This window comes from Crocodylus porosus, unplaced genomic scaffold (genome assembly GCF_001723895.1).
Source record: "Crocodylus porosus isolate Cpor-Errol unplaced genomic scaffold, CroPor_comp1, whole genome shotgun sequence".
In the NCBI taxonomy this organism is placed as follows: domain Eukaryota; kingdom Metazoa; phylum Chordata; order Crocodylia; family Crocodylidae; genus Crocodylus; species Crocodylus porosus.
In genome coordinates, this window is record NW_017728909.1 from 50,223,054 (window position 1) to 50,242,511 (window position 19,458).

The 19,458-nt window shown below is 42.4% G+C and overlaps 1 protein-coding gene across 5 annotated transcripts in view; it reads right to left on the reverse strand.

Annotated features, from left to right (window-relative positions):
* The window catches only part of ARHGEF28 (Rho guanine nucleotide exchange factor 28), a 221,277-nt gene that overhangs the window by 102,579 nt on the left and 99,240 nt on the right, over positions 1-19,458 (reverse strand). For all 5 annotated transcript variants that reach the window (XM_019532256.1, XM_019532253.1, XM_019532258.1 and 2 more), the window contains 3 exons: positions 17,890-17,962; positions 11,125-11,171; positions 8,914-8,974 (listed from right to left, as the gene is read on the reverse strand). In XM_019532256.1, the coding sequence (XP_019387801.1) occupies positions 8,914-8,974; positions 11,125-11,171; positions 17,890-17,962 (181 nt within the window). The remainder of the gene's footprint in view (positions 1-8,913; positions 8,975-11,124; positions 11,172-17,889; positions 17,963-19,458) is intronic.

Here is a 19,458-nt window from a genome sequence, read left to right on the forward strand (position 1 = left end):
CCACAGGTGCCCTGCCCAGGCCAGCTCCAGCTCTTTAAGAAAAAAACAAGAAAAGTCCTGGGACTCACTGTTTCTGCAGCGGCCTTGGGCTTCAGGGGGCTCATGCAGAGCCCCCCACGTAGCATAGGGCAATGGGGGGCAGCAGGGATCACCCCCTGCCAGAAGGAGCAGTGAGTGCGGGGTTTTCCTCCGGTTCTTTTTTTTTTTCTTAATGGCCGGATCTTGCCAGACCAGGCAGGGCACCCATGGAGGATCTGGGGGAGCGAGGGGCTAATGCAGAGACCCCCACACAGTGTGGGGCAGTGAGGGGGCAACAGGGATCACCTCCCTGCCCAGCAGCATCCACTGCGCTGGGTCTTTTTTTTAACAAAGTGCCAGGAGCTGGGGCAGGCGATGCAGCCATTGACAGGCTGGGAGAGCAGGCAGGGGATGGGCCTGGCAGCAGCTGAATCTCCAAATCAGATTCGGTCGAATTGAATCAGGAGTGATTTGAATCACCGAATTGAATCACTGTCCCCCGAATTGGCCGAATCCAAAGCAAATACTAGCCACTTCACACAGGCCTACAAATTGTATTAAAACACAAGGAACATGGCTCTGCTTCAAAAGGGTAGCAAAACAACCTGCCCTATAGTGTGATGGTTAGCATGCCCTCCTGGAGAGCCGGAGAAATGCAGGGAGCCTAGAGCCCAATGCAAGGGGGTCTAGAGCCCAAGTTCTCTAGCACTCAAGATGAGTGTCCTAGGTACTTAGCTACTTGGGACAAAGGGTGGTTGGTCTCTAACTCTTGGCCATTGTCTGCGCATAAGCCCTGTTAACCGTGGGTTTTGGTCAGCTATATTTTCACGGGTCTAGAAGTCACTGCACATCCAAAAGATGCACACACATATGGCCAGTGCACATCCCATTGCACATGCCCAGTCTGTGTGCAATCTGTCTGCAGAGGCAGAAGCTACACATGCAGGAACAGAACTCCCACCTACAGTGTATGTGGCATTTTTTGGTGCTTAGATGAGAGGAAATGCTACTTTGATGACCAGAAAGGGAAGAAAATTCCACCATTATTTTGTATTTTATATCTTGCTAATACATTTGTATGAGAGTGAAGTGGGGCCAAGTAGGCAGCAGATAGACAAAGAGGTCAAGTTAAACATCAGAATGAAGGGACTCTTGTTGAAAGATTTTTTCATCATGCAAATTTGTTTTGGATTTTCAGTAGGGGAGGATAACCATTTCTGAGAAGGTAGACAACAACTTGTTCATTTTTCTTTTTGTCTTCCTTTTTTTTAAAATGCTACTTAAGTTGTAATGACTAAAACAAATCTAGAAAGGATAAAAAACTGAGCACCAGAACAAAAGAAGTTTATTTTAATGTTTAATATTTTTTTCATGGGGATTTCTCCATAGATGTTTAAATAAGTTCTATGTAGAATCGCATGCTTAGGACAACTTTCTCATTTTAACAGAAGAGAACCTACTTCTCAGGTCATCCAAAGTCCTTGACTGTTAAGAAATGCCCAATATTTGATTTCTTATAGATAGAGGTGGTGGCTGGCCCATTTCACAGGCAGATTATGGGACTGGTCACCATTTTCACAGCCTTATAATGGTGGGGGCCCCATCATGTCTCTTATTGGCCAAGGGGCCCTGGTGGGCATGTCTCCTGCCACCGATTGTTGAATGGCTATCCATAATACGGCCTCACCCCACACCGCTGATTGATGAAAACGGGTGGGGCCACATAAAAGGCAGCTCTCTCAGCCAATCAGCAGCAAGGGGCAGGAGTGACAGCCGTCTTGCCTGCTCACCTTCCTGCCAGCAGCTGCTTTCATGCCAGGCTTTGGAGATGGGAGGACTGCTGGCTCTCACTGGGGAGCCAGCATGTTATTTTTAGCAAGTTTTTTTGTTTCCCACAGATTTTGCAGAGATTGCCTGACTTTGTGATTTATGTAAAATCACAATTTGAGTAGGTTCCTATTTATAGATGACACAGACATGTTAGCATTGCTTCTTTCCCTGTCCCTCTCCCCTGAAATAAACTGGATTAGTTCTCCAAGATTGAAAAATGCTGTGGCAATATTTTGTGATAAATCACTCTTCTAAAGGGCAGTCAACAGAGGTACAAAAAGCAGCTCTTAAAGATCATGAGTGGTCAGCAAAAAAAGGCTGGGTAGTTACCGGAGATACTAAAATATTTCTGGGGCAATAAAATAATTGATTTCCTCCATTATTATGCTGCCCTGCCACTTCCATGCTATCCATCTTCCATAAAATTAAATTAAACATAGGCATATCTGAGTCTTTTCCCATTGGGAAGGGACTTTCTTAAGCACCAGCACTGTTTCTGTTGATTTATTAAGGGTACACAGGCCCCATCACCTTAGAACTAGGTACTGCACCTGTGAGGTGCTATTATCCTGATTTTAACAGATGAGAAACTGATGCACATTGGGAGGTTAAGTGACTTGCCCATGGTCACACAGGGAAATTATACTGGAGCTGAAACTAAACAAGAGTCTTCGAAGCACTGAAGTAGTGTCCCACCCAGTGGACCCTCCCTCCCTTCCTTTCTTGAAGCAAGATGGATGAAACAAAACAGTGCAAACATCTGTCACAAAATTCTCACAGTCATGTCACCAGCCAATTAAAAAAACAGAATCAACACCTTATATAAAATTGCTTCTTGTAGTAACCACCCAAAGGTATATTTAACAACAACACCTTCAGTTATGAATATTTTACCCATCTCTAAGGTCACACAAACAGTATCTAAAAAGAGATTTTACCAAAATAAGAGTAGCAATCGTTTACATATCCAACAAAAGCCAAAACATTCTCTAAGCACAAAACATCTAAAAAGCAGATTAGTGCTTCTTTTTATTTAAAAAAAACAGTTTAAGGCTTACCAACCACAGTAAGGAAATCTAATTAAGAAGAACAAAATGTCAATATTGAAACCAGATTTTATGCAGATTACATTGCAAACTAGTGGTTTATACAGAGGAGAAGATCTTCATGTTCTGTTTCTTAAGCTGACATGTGGTTAAACTGGGATTTCTGAAGAAACCGTGAAAAATCAAAGAACAGAATCCCCTAAAAGGTTTCCGGCTGCCTGGTCACGCACAGAGATTTGACAAAAAACTGGCTTCAGTGTTTTTATCTTTCAAATTTCAAAATGTTGCTTACAGAATTTGTTCACTCTCTCATGGCCAACAAGGCAAACAGGCTAAACTAGGACAAAGCAAAACCCACTACCAGATCATTGCACTATAATTCCATGAATAAAACCCAAATATTTTGAAAACATTTTTTCTTCTATGCAAATGGACTTTTGATATTTTGAGGAGGAAAGTAACACGCACATTTTTGTAATTTAAAAAAATGTAATGTTTCCATGGAAAATAAAAATATGTGTTTTTAATTGGGAAAAGCAGTTTCACAGTTTTATAAAATGCTTGTCTACATCCTCCTTCTCAAGCCAAGCTAAGCAAAACAGGAAGGAAAATATTTAAAAGCACCAGCCATGTTACTGCAGTTACATGCCAAACAGTAACAGAATTCAGCTGTTATTTCCCAGACTCAAACCCAAACTGTGAAGAGTTATAGACTGAAGAAAATTTACAGTTTTGTGTAAGGAGGCATGTTTTGATACTAAAGTATAAAAAAAACACTCTTTTTTCTTTTTCCTTCTACTCACTCTCCCCAACTGGCTATTCATTTTTCTCTGTCATTTTTTTGAGTTACTTTCTCTTTCTTTCACTACAAGAAAAAAAATTCTAGTCTTTTTTTCCGTTTGTTCTATGGAGGGGACAGGAGGGTTAAGTAACACTGACCAACAGGGCTGTGCGAAACAGCAGCATTCGGTTATGACATTTCCACAGAACGGTGTTTCGTTTCAACTTTTGTTTCCAGTCAAAATGGCTATTCCGTTTTGTTCTGTCAAAACGTTTTGCCATTTCAACCCTATTTCAACGTTTTGCCCATAGGATATAATGGGGAAGGTTGAAACAGGCTATAACTTTGTCATTTATGGCCAGATTTGGATGAAACTTGCAGGAATGGTAGCCCCTTCTGAGGGCACAAAGTCTGCCAAGTTTCAAGAAGAAAGGTGCAGGGAGTTTGGAGAAACCACACCCCAAATTCTTGGGAGCCAAACTTGTGTCATACGTATGTGTTAAGCCACAGCAGCATCAAAACTACAGTAATGATCAGTCTGGGCACCCTAGTTGTGAAGTAGTTTTTCCTATCGTTTCAGGCTCAACGTTCTTCCATGAGTTTGTGACCATTACTCCTAGTTTTCCCCAAGGGTTCCCTGGTGAACAGTTGTTCACCGGGCCCCAGATGTACGCTTCTAACGGAGCAGTAAGCTGCTACCAAGTCGCTTCTCAACCTTGTCTTTTTCAGGCTGAAGAGTCCCAGGTCCCTCAGCCTTTCCTCATATGGCTTGCTGTGCAAGTCTCTGATCATACGAGCGGCCCTTCTCTGCACAAGCACCCACAACACAAGTTTTGCCTGTGAGCAGCTAGGGGTGCAGGGCCCCAGAACCCCCTGCACTGATCTCCTTGAAAGTTGGCAGGCTTCGGGGCCGCAGCAGGGCCTAGCAGCCAGGCCTGCAGTGGTTTCCTCCGCCCCAAGACAGACATGGTTGCACAAGTACCCATGAGTTTTTCCTGTCTGTGGCCAGAGGTGCAGGGTCCCAGAACCCAGAACCCCTGCACCTATCTCGTTACAGCTGGCAGACGTTGTGGCCTCAGCAGGGGCTAGCAGGCCTGCAGCTTTCACCCTGCCGCACTTTAACACAGTGTCACCCATGACACGAGTTTTGCTTGTCCACAGCCTGAGGTGCAGTTTCTCCCAAACCCCTGCACCTATCTGCTTGAACCTTGGCAGGCTTCATGGCCTCAGGAGGGGCTAGCATGCCTGCAGTTTTGACCCCGCTGTGGCTTAACACATACATGTGAAATGCATTTTGCTTTCAGGGTTTTGGGGTGCAGTTTCTCCAAACCCTCTGCACCTATCTCCTTGAAACATGGCAGGCTTTATGGCCTCAGAAGGGGCTACCATTCCTGCAAGTTTCATCCAAACCTGGCCACAAATGACAAAGTTATAGGCTGTTTCAACCTTCCCCATTATAGCCTATAGGCAAAACATCGAACAGCAAAACGTTTCGACTTGCCTCCTTTCATTTCAAGGCTGTTTTGGCCACATCTGTTTCATTTCAATTTTGCTGTTTCAACTTGAAACAGCATTGAAACAAAACTGGTGGCAAAATTTCGCACAGCCTTACTGACCAAACCTCTATCAACTCCCAAGAGGAAGAGATAAGGAAAATGGTAGGTTTGGACAGCAGTCAGCTTTAGTTTTCACGTATTTCAGCTTGATCTAACATTCCCTTGTCACCAGTGTCTCACCATCTCTCAAATACTGCAAACAGTTTACCCTACATCATAATACTTTGCACCAGCCACATGAGGATTCTCAAGGAGCATCACTGGCCACTCCACCATCTCCACTTTGCAGGGAGTTTTTCATCTTTTACTTCTGTAATCCTTACAAGGGATTCTCTTGAGCAGTTGTCACCAACCAGTGGATCTCAATCCACCAGTAGATCTCGGAGCCTCTTGAAGTCAATCCTAGGCTGGAATGGGGGAGGGGGGGAGTGCCCACGTGCATACAGGCACATGCCCCAGCCCAGCAGGTCAGCCTGTGGGGGAGGGAAGGGGCGGGGGCTAGATCAAGGCCCCCGCAGTGAGGGACAGTGCCACAGAGGCAAAAGCAGGGGTAAGTTGAGTGGGGCCCCGGCCAGGTGGGACTTACCTGGTGGGGAGGCACACCCCCAAAATCATTTTTTCTCCCTCTGCCTCGATCTATCCCTGCCCTTTCCCTCCCCACAGGCTTACCTGCTGGGTTGGGGTAGGGGCCGTGCACAGTAGATTTTGGGTTGCTTTTAAATGCCAAAAGGTGATGATCTATTTAGAAAGGCTGTAGACCACTGCTCTTGCCCACCTGCTTCCCCACCTCAACCCTACTCAACACATGCAGAATGGGAAAAAAGTCCTGCAGAGCTAGCTAAAGACTCTGAAAAGGTGTCTGAGGCAAACCTATGGTAACATTCCCCCTTCAGCCCCAATAAGAAAGAGTAAGGGCATCCTCTGGAGCTACTGTAGAGGGCAATGACTCAAAGATACCCTAAAAGCCAAATACCAGGACTTGCTGGGAGAAGAGTTTTGGTAGTGAAGGGCCAAGGAGAGGGCTGAAAGAACAGGGGTCTGATCCAGACAGGCAGAAAAAAACATGGGAATCCTAACTGCCATCATTATCTTTTAACAGAAACTTCAAATGCAAGGGACTATGTGGAAAGAGGCAGCAAAGCTGAGGTGGGAGAATAATATTCATCAGTGTGCTGATTGATATTAAGAAACATATGAAGGGCCAGAGTCCCAGTATTCTCACTAGTAAAAGTAGTTTTTGGTTTACTCATCTTTTTTGGTAATAAGACTCCACAACTTGTCCTCTTCCATTCATTCTTCACTCAGCCCTCCCTTCTCTTGTTTCCCCTGCTGGGCATCCCTTTCTACTCCTCTCATCTTATCCCCCACTGTTCATTTCTTCTTCCAGCACTGCCACCGTACATAGAACAATGCCAAAAATTTAAAAAAAACAAAACCCAGCTCAAAGCAGTACAGGACAATAAATCCCTAACACTTAACATGTATTATTAAAACATGCACAGATTTTTATATTTAAATAGCCTAATAAAGCCATCTTAATTCACTACATAAAAATGTTACAAAATACGGCTCTCCTCTCATGCATTCCCTTTTGGCTCTTTTGCCTCTTATTCAATAGCTTCATTTTTCATCTGGCCTACAGCTTCACACACAAATCCCAGCAGATGTCTTACACAATGCAAACTGGAGGCAGAGCCCTCAGCTTCCTGAAGTCAATGGCAAAATTCCTCATGACTGCAATAAAGTGAGGATCGCAGTGTGGGTCATTACTAAGATAGAAGACCTGCAAAGGAAGCCCAGGTTGCTACAACAAATGATGTTGGTTTTACCTCTGAATAGTAGATCAATGCTAACCTTTACGCATACAAGGTTAATTCGATTAAGAAAAGCAGTTTCTGAAACAAACAGAATTACAGCTCTATGACAATTCTTGCACAAGTGAAAAACGATGATTTCAGTCTCAGTTATACTGTAATCTAATTAAAACTAGATAATAGGTAGCACCTGAGACTTTTCAAGTTCTCATTACAAGCCTACTCAGAGAAGGCCAATATTTAAAAAAAATGCCTAAGGTTATTTTTCTTAATCCATGTTTAAATACTTAGATAAATCCACACATTTCACCTAAATAAGCAGCTGCCTGGTATCCAGACATCTATGCTAAAGTAAACATAGTCCCACTTCCAAGCTGTTGTATGAACCAGTGCCGGACTTCTCTGAAAACTGGCTCCTTTGCACTGCTTAGGGATTGCAAAGGAGCCAGAATCTGACTTCGGCTGCCCATCTGAGCATCAGAGGGCAGCTCTGACCTGGTTAGAGCCAGAGAAACTGACTCCCCTTCTAGCTGCCACTAGGGTCAATGTAAATGAAGAAGAAAGGGGGTATTTTAGGGGGAAGTAGAATGCATCAGTTGCACAGCAAAGTGCAGCCCTGAGCTCAGCCATCTCTCAAGCTGCAGTCTGGTTCTTCCAGATGAGATAACTGAAGCCAGGATCAGAGCTGGTGTGGCTACCTAAGTGCACCCTGCTGGCCCGTCATCCTATGTAAAAATCCAGATTGGTCTTTGTTGAAAAAGCATAATTTAGTTATGTGGACACTATTGTTTTACATACACGCACCAGACTTTACACAAAGCACAAATTGCTAGTCTCACAAAAGTATCAAAAATGAGAATAATCATGAAAATCATGAAGATAATGTTTTTATCAAATCACTCTTTATTCCCTTATTTAATTACTACTCTCCTACGAGGGGGGCAAGCCACACATGATAAAATTATTAACCAACAGGCAACTTATATAGGTCTCAGAAATACTGGTGAACACATGAGTGATTGTGATTCGGTATTATCTGAAATACCAGACCAGATTCTTATCTAGTACACCAGTATCTTGTGGACTTATGCCAGTGTACAATTTGATACATTTTCTCTACAGACCCATCCTCCAGCGCACGCGCATACACACACACACACGCAGAGTGACTCTTATTTTTGTAGTAAGGGCACATGAGTTTGCATACTGGTTGTCTGAATATTGACATTATGCGCTTTCCGTTCCAGTCACAGCATTATACCATTTGCAAATTTTAAGAGCCTGGCTATTTCTGTCTAGCAACCCAGCTCCCATAGGCTGAGCTAAATGAGTCTGTGTCCACTTCCTTCTTGTTCTGTTTTGTATTATGGAACACTTGCACTTTTGTTATAGGAATTCTTCTCAAGTTTGGAAATATTCCTCACTTTTTTAACTTGCGTTTCACTTTGTTATGAGATGTTGGGCTTACCTAGCTCTTGATCTACTCTTTCTATGGAAACTGAATTGGTCTCATCATTACAATACCTAGAACATTCTTGCAATGTTTCCTTTACTCTTCACCATACATTCAAGTTAATTCTTCCAGTTCTTCTGAAGATTTTTATTTCTACCTTAGCCCATTGTCAGAAAGTCTTAGTATGATGAGTAGACATATGAACCTAAATATAATAGAGTTCAAAACAGCTCTCATGTTTAGTATAAATGTGACAGAGTGTGCCTTTCAGTTGTTACATTGCTATGCTGCTCATTTAAGTCAGCTGCTTTTTCCTTTCTTTGAAAGAAACTCTGATATGCATTTGGACCTGAAAGCATAATAGTATATATATCAATAATATTCTTAACAGTCAAAATGACTACCAATTTCTTACCTATGCTCAGTAAGTCCTGGTCTTCATTTGCCCTAGAAGGAACCACCAAATCTCTGAAAGGCTAGAAAAAGGAAACTTGAACTAGATTTAAGGACAAATGGTCAAGTTTGTGTTTATATAAAAACAGCACTGTGTGCTTTGAATTGAGAGAAAAATAATACAAGAAGCATTTACTCCTTTCATTTATTAATTTTCTATACATACAGTTTGCTCTGGGTATGACTGTAAACCGCATCCAACTAGAGGGCCTAGTGACAACATGATGGGGCTACTTGTCCTGGGGGAGCTTCTATAAAGTACCACAATGTTGCAACCTCCACAGTAAGGCAAGGGCCTTACTTGTCTCAAAATCCTAGCTCCTAGCCTTGTGGATACTCCTTGGTTGGAGAAAGGCTAAGGGACATCTTTGTGACAGAAATGCGTCCTTGCTGAGGCAGTAGGCAGTCAGCAGCAGTTCTTATCTGCTGGTCTCTGGAGAAGTTACAACCATCGAGACAATGAATGTCTGGACTTGATCTGGCCTTTGGATTCTGTCTCAGTGGTCTAAAGGGGGGATGGTAGGGCTTGGGCAGCCTCCACTCCTCCATGCTCCTGCCTAAGCATACTTGTTGAAGGTCTTGATGTTATGGTCACAGAACTCCATACAAGCAGATTCATCAGGCACCTGACTAGACCTCTTACATGTACACCATGATCCAGAGGATTGACGGTTGCCTACTATAGATACAGTAAAAGACGTCAAGCCAATCCAGGCTATATAAACCTTTAAGATGCAGAAAGATAATCACTTCAAAGATTAAATTAGCAGTTTATCCTGTTGCCCCAGGCACAAAGAACAAATATTCAGATGTATCCAAACTCAAATCCAGACAATGTTGTGCTTTGACAAATCAATCCATATGGACTTTTCTGGACTATAAGCGGATATATATTTAAAATAATAAGGTTCCAGCAAAATACCTGGACTGATCACATCTGTAGCCATATCATACTAGGAGAGAGACAGGTCTTGGGCTTTTTATATCACACCAAAGGGATTTTTAATGCCATTCAGAAAATGACACACAATCAATACAGATCATGAAGTAGTAAGAAGCCATGAATTCTAAGCAGCAGACATGGACCATTTCATTCTGTCCTGTCTTAAGTTTCCAGATGGATTTAACCATGCATGAACCAAGTGTTCATGCTGTAGCAATCTAATCCTAAGGTGATAAGGACATAACTTACAGTAGCAAGATCAGAATCCAAAATAAATCCTCATTCTACTGGTCAATTGTGGAGTAAAGAACGAATGAGGTGGCTGCTGCTGTATAATCATCTATAAATGGCTAAAGATCCAGCAGCATCCCCATGAATTCCTAACTCTCAACAAGCATGCCTCCATCAAGCAAACTATGCATCTTACTATATATCTCCCACTTGCTTCTCTCAACCCACAAAACAGCTTCAGTCTTGTATGCACTGAATCCTAGAACCAGCTAAATCATATTATCTGAAACCAAATTTTGTGAATTGAGAAAAGTAAAAGGACCAAGGTTTTGGGGGATCAGAACTGGAGACAAATATAAAGTATGACATAAAAAGGCATCAAACACAACAGACTAACCAAAACTTCTCTTAAGCACTGCTGCAAAAACAGAAGCTATTGAATATAAGATGTCTTGTTTTGCATTACATCTACATAAAAGGTATTACAGTGTCATGAGCAAAGTCAGTTATTTTGTATAACAAAACTTTCTCTCTGCCATTCTCTAAAAGGCTGTGTGTACAACCTTGAAAACATTTCTAATCAGTATATCAAGATTAAACAACAGATCACCCTGCCCTCCAAGACCTCAACTGCCCTCCAGAGCATGACTCCTCAGGAACAATGAAACACTGTCTCAAGGATAAAATTGTGCATGCAGGAAGATGGGGTTTTGTTGGGCAGGGGACAAAGCTATCTTACACAATACTGCAAGAACAAAAAGAGAAGTCTTGAACCTAGCTTTCCAGTTCCAACACCACAAAACCAATTCATTAATATAAATAATAATCCACACACACAACTTTCCCCCAGGGACAGCAATGGAAAGGAAATATCAGTCGGCAGGCACTGGTCACCTTATTTATATTTTAACTTTGGAAGGTGCTCAAAATGCCACAGCAAGGAGTCCAGTATGTGAACCTGGACAGAGTTGAGCCATTCATGCAAGGAAAAAGCTGTACCTTCACATCCTCAGATGATGATTCATCATATGTCAAGTTCACAAGATCTGGAAAAGCAAGATGCCTTATCAACTTCTAAAGACATTTTTTCTTGATTAAGAGAGGAAAATATAATGAAACAAACAGGCATGGCAGAATAGTGTACATCTGTAGCCTGCACATTTCCCCAAACCAGCGTACCAGTGGGCAGAACACTAGAAAGTTGTACAACAGGCTTTTATGTTATTGTTATGGACCAGTTGTAAATGAGCTCTTGAAATTAAAGGGACAAGCTACAAAAAGTTTACATTGACTCAAACTAGATTATGGATATGAAAAACAGTGTTTAAAACAGCACAAATTCTGAGAATGTGCCTAACACAGGACAGCATAATTCCTGTACATTTTCCTAAAGAGGTTTCATGCATTTTTTTAATTAGCTTTTGCATTTTCAAAAATGGTGGTGAAAAATAACATATTTTATGTCATTCCCTTTTTATGGTTTCTTCTCAAGACTGTGGGAAAGGTACAGAGCACACAAAAACTTGTTCACTTTGCAAGTTTTACCCAGGCAGATACCAGTACTGTTATGAAATGGTGAAGAGTGGTAAGAAAAAGCTGGTTACAGACATGCAAATAAGCCCAACAAACAGTCACAGGACTTCCTAAAACTGCTGGCTACTGCTACATTTTTTAGTAAAAAGAAACTCTCTCAAGCTCTCTTCACATTATTTTTCCTTTTCATGTCAAACTCAAGAGTTCAGCTCTATCCTGTTATGCTGATTCAGTTTCAGTTTCCCTTGTGAAATCAGCTATTACAAATGAATTTAATGATAACTTGCTATGAAATGAATGTATGTGTAGTAGTGTAGTATGTTACGAGACACCATTCAGGAACCATTAATGCTTCTGGTGCTTTTCTCCTATCTTCAACTCTGTGGAAAGCCCAAAGCAAGGTTTAAAAGATGCTCTGCCAATGTATCTTATGAAGACTCAATTCAAAAGGACTGCCTAAGCACAGGTTCCAAGACCAACCCTACAATCCTTATTCAAATGAAACTCTCTGGGATAAAATCCTGGTACCATGGATTTCATCATGGATTTCAGTGGCACCAGTTCGATAGTGAATGGGATGTTAATGCTAGCCTGTCCAGCTTCTAAGCATCTGGGTGCCACATGCCTCATAGGCCACACCAGTAGGAGCCTGTGGGAGCTTTCAGCCCCTGCAGCATTACAGCCCATCCCATGCATGCACCTGGACAGATGCCCCCTCATCCCACTCCACCATGTGCAGGTAGCTGGATGAGCACTCCCCAAACTACCATACCATGAATGAGCAGCAAGTGGTCCCCCACCCCACTGCATCATGCAGAGTGAAGAAGGTGGGCATCCCCACCCTGTACAGAACCCTACTGTACCTGCAGCTCCATGTCCATGAGGGCTTCCCCGTGGTACAAGTGTTCCAAGCTACCAGCTCATACAGCACTGTGCACTGTGCCACCCCACCCTGCCCCACTCCCTGGGGCTGGGTCAGACAGCAGAAGCTGGGAGAGGGAGATGCCCCAAGACCCTGGCTGCTGCTTCAGCCACAATAAAGGGCAGTAGCAGGTAGGTGGGTGCCTAGGGGCTGCATATTAACCCACTGCGTAGGCCACCAATTGGACAGCTCTGTCTTAATGAATCCACCCCAGCACACATCTTACAAGTCAAGATTGCAGGTGTTTTTGACACACTGTTCAAAAATGTGGAAGACCCCTGCTCTAGAGACAGTTGCAGTATGGATGCAAGAAGGTACAATAATTCTTGTTTGGCAGAGATCACTGATTATTCCCCCTACCATTGAAGGCAGGATTTGCTTGCTGCATAATGTGTGATCTGTAGATAACCTGCAGATGACACACAGGTACAGGTTACAATGTCATACATAGTTCACAAGTAACAAGCAGTACCAGTATCAATGATCAAGTGTTTTAAAAGCACATTTCTACTCTGATCACTCGCGCAGTCTCAGACTTCCTATGAAGGATCCATTTAGGTGGAACAATGGTGCTATATCAGACAAGACTATCAAACTAAAAAATGTGGCAAAGTCTAAAGGCAGTATCCCCAGAAGTTGTGGTCGCCTAAGTAACGATTCTGTACAGCACTGAGTTCTTCCTACTAATTTGGTTGCCGTTATAAAGTAAACGTTCACGGTAATAAAATAGATGAACCCAGACACCACTACCTAATTAATGTAGACAAACAATGACTTTTAACACCAACTGTAGAAACTAAAGAGCACTCAAGCAGAAAGAGAAACAGCTAAACTACAAAAAAAATATTTCCAGGGAATGCCTCCCCAAAATTTCTCTAGACATTTTCTACTACTGCCATTCTTACAATCTTTGGAATAACAGTTTCATGTATTGTAAGTGGATTAACTGACAGAAGCAAATTGCTTATAGGTCTAAATAACAAGATCAGCCAAAGTGTTATGTACCATAAAATTTCAAAATTAGAACATTAGAGGCTTTTTAAAAATTTTATAACATAGGATTGCCAAATTAAAATCTATTTCATATTTTGTTTTGCATTGTCAGTGGAGGATGCATCATTCCATGCATTTGACTTTAACTAAGTTGCTACAAGAGATTTAGTGCTAAGCTAGCAATATCACCTTACATTGACCCACTCCATTGGTTTGATTGCATATCACAACAGGCAGTGAATTACTATAGCAACCTTCGCTAGATAATAACTCAGAGCTTCTGATAGCTGGTCTGTTGATCTTGACTTTAGACCCACACAGGAGGAATAAATATGACTTATTGTAACAACAGATGAAGAGAATGTCTTTATAACATTACTGCAACAAATGTTATACTCTAAGCTCAGCATCCAATTACCCAAAGGCCCAGTCAGAATTCGGGCCTCATGATTTTACAGTTTGTTTGATTTATGGATACTACTGAAATGTGATTAATCTCTTGCCTCTGAATTGTTATTTAATTGCTATGAGCATAAGGGACTCAATCCTGCAAGGTGCTAGGCAATTCTTGTAACAATTGAATACCGTGGATTAAAGACAACTGGGCACAGATTCACTAAAAGTGGGTAGGCTTTTAGCCTCTATTGGAATCAATGAATTAACCTTTGTGCATCTCAAACTTGTGCACAAATATGAATTTTGTACGCTTGAAATCAAAATGAAAGCATATGATCAGAATTTACCATATTTACTTGAATAGAAGATCCCAATTATAAGACCAACCCTCCAATAATTAGATTCTCTATATGGAAAGTGTATAAACGTGTTATAATATTCCAGATACAGCCCCATTATTGGAGGTTTGCCTTGAATATTTCCCCTCCCACTGCTACACCAAGGAAAATATGTCTGGGGAATCAGGCAGCACTTTGCTGTCTGCTACTCCCCAACTATTTCCCCTGGCTGTCCCTTTCCCCTCTCTTTACTATCAGACCTTGCTTTCCCTGACTAGGGACAAAAGTTACACGTAAACCAGTTTAAATGATCTGAAACTGGTTTAAACCTGTAACAGAACTGAAGTTCAGTACACATAAACTGGTTTCAAATGGCTGAAACTGGTTTAAGATAAACCTGACTGCATGTAATATCAGACTTACCTGATTTAGGTCAACCCAGTTTATGAAACTTCTGTCCCACATCCTTTCCTGGTTCAAGTTAAATCAGAGTTCCCCAGCATGCTTTCTAGCCCTGGGTTGGTTTATATTGTCTGCTCCAAAGAGCAGGGCTGGCCCTACCCCTCTGATCCCTAGCGACAGCAATGAGCGTTGGGTCACTGACCTCCCATAGGCAAACCCTGGCTGGGGGCTGGGGCCAGGTTAGTCCTGCCAGTAAGTCTGTTGCAGGGAAAGGAGCAAGGGAAGGGATGTGGGGGGCAGATCAAGGCCCCTGCAGGTGAGGGAGAGAGCCTCTACCCCGGCCTGGGGCAGGGATAGAGGCTGCATAGCCAAGGTGGACTGGGGGATGGAGCTGTGAGCCACTCATCTGGGAGGCATGGGGGGGGAACTCTGCACGTGGGACAAGGGCCCCCAGATCTGCATGTGGGGTGAGGGTGGGCTGCCATTGTGGGCTGCGGTTGAGGCGGCACCAAACTCTTTCCAGTGGGGGGTGGGCCAGGCTGCACTTGGGGAAGGGGATACAGTGGGGGAGACTGCAGCCATCCCAAAATTCACTGAAGCCCCCCCAACCCTGCCTCCCAGTGCTGCCGCTGCCCACCCCAAGCACAGCCCCAACCATAGCGCACCCCACCCTGACAGGAAGAGCCTGGCGCCACCCCAGTCGCAGTCCACAACAGCAGCCTACCCTACCCTGCGTGCAGATCCAGAGGCACACATCCCCGCCCTTGCACTCCCAGGGTGCATGCAGCAGCAGGAGCTGCCCCACCAGACAAGCCCCTGAGAGTTCCTCACTCTGCCCATGCCCTTTCCCTCACAACAGACTTACCATCTGGACCCAGCTGCTCTCCATGCTGCCAGGCTGCGCTCTTGGCTGCCTGCATGCTGTGCTATAGTTGCACAAGGCATTTATCAGTGGCGTTATTGGCCACATCAAAAAAAGCTGATGGCCAATATAGTCAATCTTCCTTATATCAGTGCCAATCTGATATGAAACCGATGCATCGGTGCATCTCTACTTTTGAGCACTTATATGTAGTACAAACTTTGCATGATATTAGTCCAAAGCCAAAGGCTCATGATTTACCACATAGTTCATTGAGGTGGACGCCAGCAGAGTCAACAGCATTTCAAGCCATGACCCCACTGCTTAGTATGTATGTATACTCCAGATATCTCTCACAAAAGATCCATGTGCTAATTAGCCCCCATGACTGAAACCAGGTGTTTATGTCACAAGTCCTAGGATGATTAAAAATAATGTATATGTAGATGAGGCTCACGGTAACCTGGTCTGGTTTCACCTCAAAGAGAGTGGGGCCACACTAATCACATGTGCCAGGCTGAGAGAGTGGGGACAGAGAAATTCTGGGTATGCTATGTCATGGCTCAATATGACTTGAAAAAGAGTTGGCAGTGAGGGAGACTACTTTCAACGGGTGCTACCATTTGTCTAATTCAGATGGGCTACACTAACCTAGTCCTGTGGTAGGTTCCCATCAGTATGTTTGCCCAATATGGACTATGTGTTATATAGTCATGCTCAGTGTTGCCTGCATTTATTCAGTTACACAGCTGGTTTACATTGCTGAGTACATATGCTGCATTTGGCAGCAGTTTAATGACAGACAATGTATTTAGTGAGATTTCCTTGTATGTGATTAGAAAGGGAGAGCCTTTTTCCCCACTCAATTGGAGGGGGACCCTCATCTTACATTCAAGTAAATATAATAAATGACTTCTCAAATACTAAATCAGTATCACTAGGTATTTACTATTTGTATGCACCACAGCAGTCATCTCAAACATGAACTAAGAAAAAACCTAGCGTATTAGTCACCAGATATGGCTTGCTTTACTCAGTCTGCTGCTATGGGTAATAGCACTTGATAATCTGTAAAATTCCCCTCCTACTAGTGACGAACAGCATGGGATACATGGGATCATACTGGGCAGAGAGTGGCAAGCTGATAGAAATCTTTAGCCACAATAATCATCATCATTGTGGTAGCAACGTATGTAATTCCTTGCAATATAAACTGTTGTTTATTTACCGAAATGAACTTACAGCTTGCCATTGTTAAGACTCAGGAGTTGAGAAGTCACTGCTCTAATGTTTACAAGATGCTTAAACATCATGATGATGAAAAAGTCTTATAGATGTTTAGATGGAACACTGGTACTGTTGCTTGTCACTGCATCAAACCAAAAAATGTGGAGAAACTAGGTTAAAAAAATTCTACCTGAAGTGCAATAGAAATGGTCTATGTAATACCTAACTATTTAAAGGTAAGCTAATGTCCAGCAAGGAGAACACTTCTTGCATCTATTACTAGGAATAATTAACAGGTAGCTGTGCCTCCAATTCTTTTCTCAGATATATAACCCTACATAAATCAGGTAGGTCTAGATCCTGTGACAGCTTACAAAGACACTTGCTGATTTCTGTGGGAATGTTTGCAGCATGTGAAGTTCAGCATGCACACATCTTTGCACTATTCAGGCACTATCTTGTGGAATAATTATGATTGCGGTACAAAATCATGCAATCCTTACATAGACAAGCATCTTACTGAAATCCAGTTCTTGAAATTAATAGGACTCACAAGGGTCAGGACTAGGTCCTGTTCATAGAAAGCTTAACTCATTCTTCTTTGATCTACTCCTATCATTATTAAAAAGGCTTATTTAACGTCTGAAACTTGCAAGTTGACCATTTTGGGGGGGGCGTTCCTTGTTTGTTTTTTTAGTTGAATGCTGCCCTCTTCTGGAATTTTAGTGAGGTTTCATAAGCTAATTTTAAAACATGCTTTAAAGTCTTTGTTATAAAGCCTTTAAAAATTTGTGAGCAATTTCAGGTAAAAATTAGTAAATTATTTTACCTCTTTTTTTAACGGAATACTTTATTCATTTACTGTATGTTTATTGCATTGCTTTCTGGTGTCATACAGAGTAAGTGATCTTCCTGAAAAAAAAAAAATATGGCACAAGCATACATGCCAGCATACCTTGGATTTTATAAGGCTAGATTCATAGATTGTAAGACCAGAATGGACCTTGGAAGATCATCGGGTCCAACCTTCTGCACCAAGCAGGAAAGATTAGTGGGAGAACCGGGATAGTAAAAAGGAAGAAAAACTGTACCTTCTGCAGAACCTGTTGTATTGCAGGGCATGTGCGATGCTTCCACTGTCCCAACTGGTTTTGAATTAAGACTCTAAAAAAAAAAAAAACACACAACAAACCCACATTCCAATGACAATAGTGTTCTTGGATACTCACATATATTTGTTGAACAGCATACAAGCAAAACAAAATACATGTATTAGGGACAAGTTAAAATATTCCAAAATATTTTTTTTAACGTGTAAAACAGTTTTAACTGAAAAAAATAGGAAACATTTACATGGCACTTACAAGATTCAAAGAATCTAAAGCAGTGGTTCTCAACTTTTTTGGACTTATAGTAACTTACTGGACTCTAGGCACCCCACCATAACTTTAGTTTTTGAAATTGGGTGCCACTTATTTGATTAATTTACATGCTCACCACCTTCAAGAAGGGCCAGGCAATGGGGGTGGGAGGAGCAGCCAAGCAAAGACAAGCCTAAGCCTGAGCTTACCTGCTTATCTCCTCACGCCGTAACATTCTGGTTGAGAATCAGTGATTTAAAAGCATTACATTTAACAGCTGTAGGGCTTATATCGTGCCTTTATTCCCTTTCTTTATTTGAAAAATACTGATATTAAGCTGGAAGGTAGAGAGAGAAGAACACTGGTGGCAAAAGCTAATTACTGTGATCTTATGCCAAATGACAACTCCACATGTCAAGTGGGACCAGGAACCCAGTTTGGAGTCCTTTATTTCAGAAATTACCTTCAAAGAGGAATACAAAAAGGGGAAAGGACACCATAAAGCATCTCAGTGTTTTGGTTTTTTAGTTTATGCACTTCAGGTATTATCATTTCTTAGCTGGTTTCTGCACAGACAATTCCTATGCATCTGTCGAACAGGGAAGAAATAAAACCAAGAAAGCTGGAGTATAAAAGGACAAAAATTGGAAAACTCTTGGGAAGGTAAAGTAACTGAAGTTATTTTTAACTAATTTTTGGAAACCAAGTTGGTTTTGAGAACCTTTTGGTGTGTATGTCTATGTTTTTCTGTATCACAGCAAGATCTGTCCATTGTCAAGTGTGTTTTTTTCCTATTCCTGCAGCTGATAGAAACAGACCAATTCAGCTGAACTCCCCCTTCTGAATGCTACTAGATTTTCCTGCCATAAAAGGCCTCTCCTTATAAAGACTTTAAACATTTTCTTAACCCTTTTAAATTTCATGTATTTCATAGATTTCATAGACATTTGGGCTGGAAGGGACCCCGGAGGATCATCAAGTCCAGCCCCCCCGCCCCAGGGGCAGGAAATCAGCACGGATCATAGGATCCCAGCAAGACAAGCATCCAAACGTGTTTTGAAGGCATTCAAAGTGGGCGCTTGAAACCGCCTTAGGTGGCAGTCTGTTCCAAACCTTGGGGGCTCGGACAGCGAAGAAGTTCTTTCTTATGTCCAGCCTGAATCGGTCACAGTGGAGTTTGTGACTGTTCGATCTTGTCATCCCTTGGGAGGCTCTGGTGAACAGTCGTTCCCCCAGATCCTGATGAGCACCCCGATAAGCTTATAGGTGGCCACCAGATCACCCCTGAGCTTGCGCTTT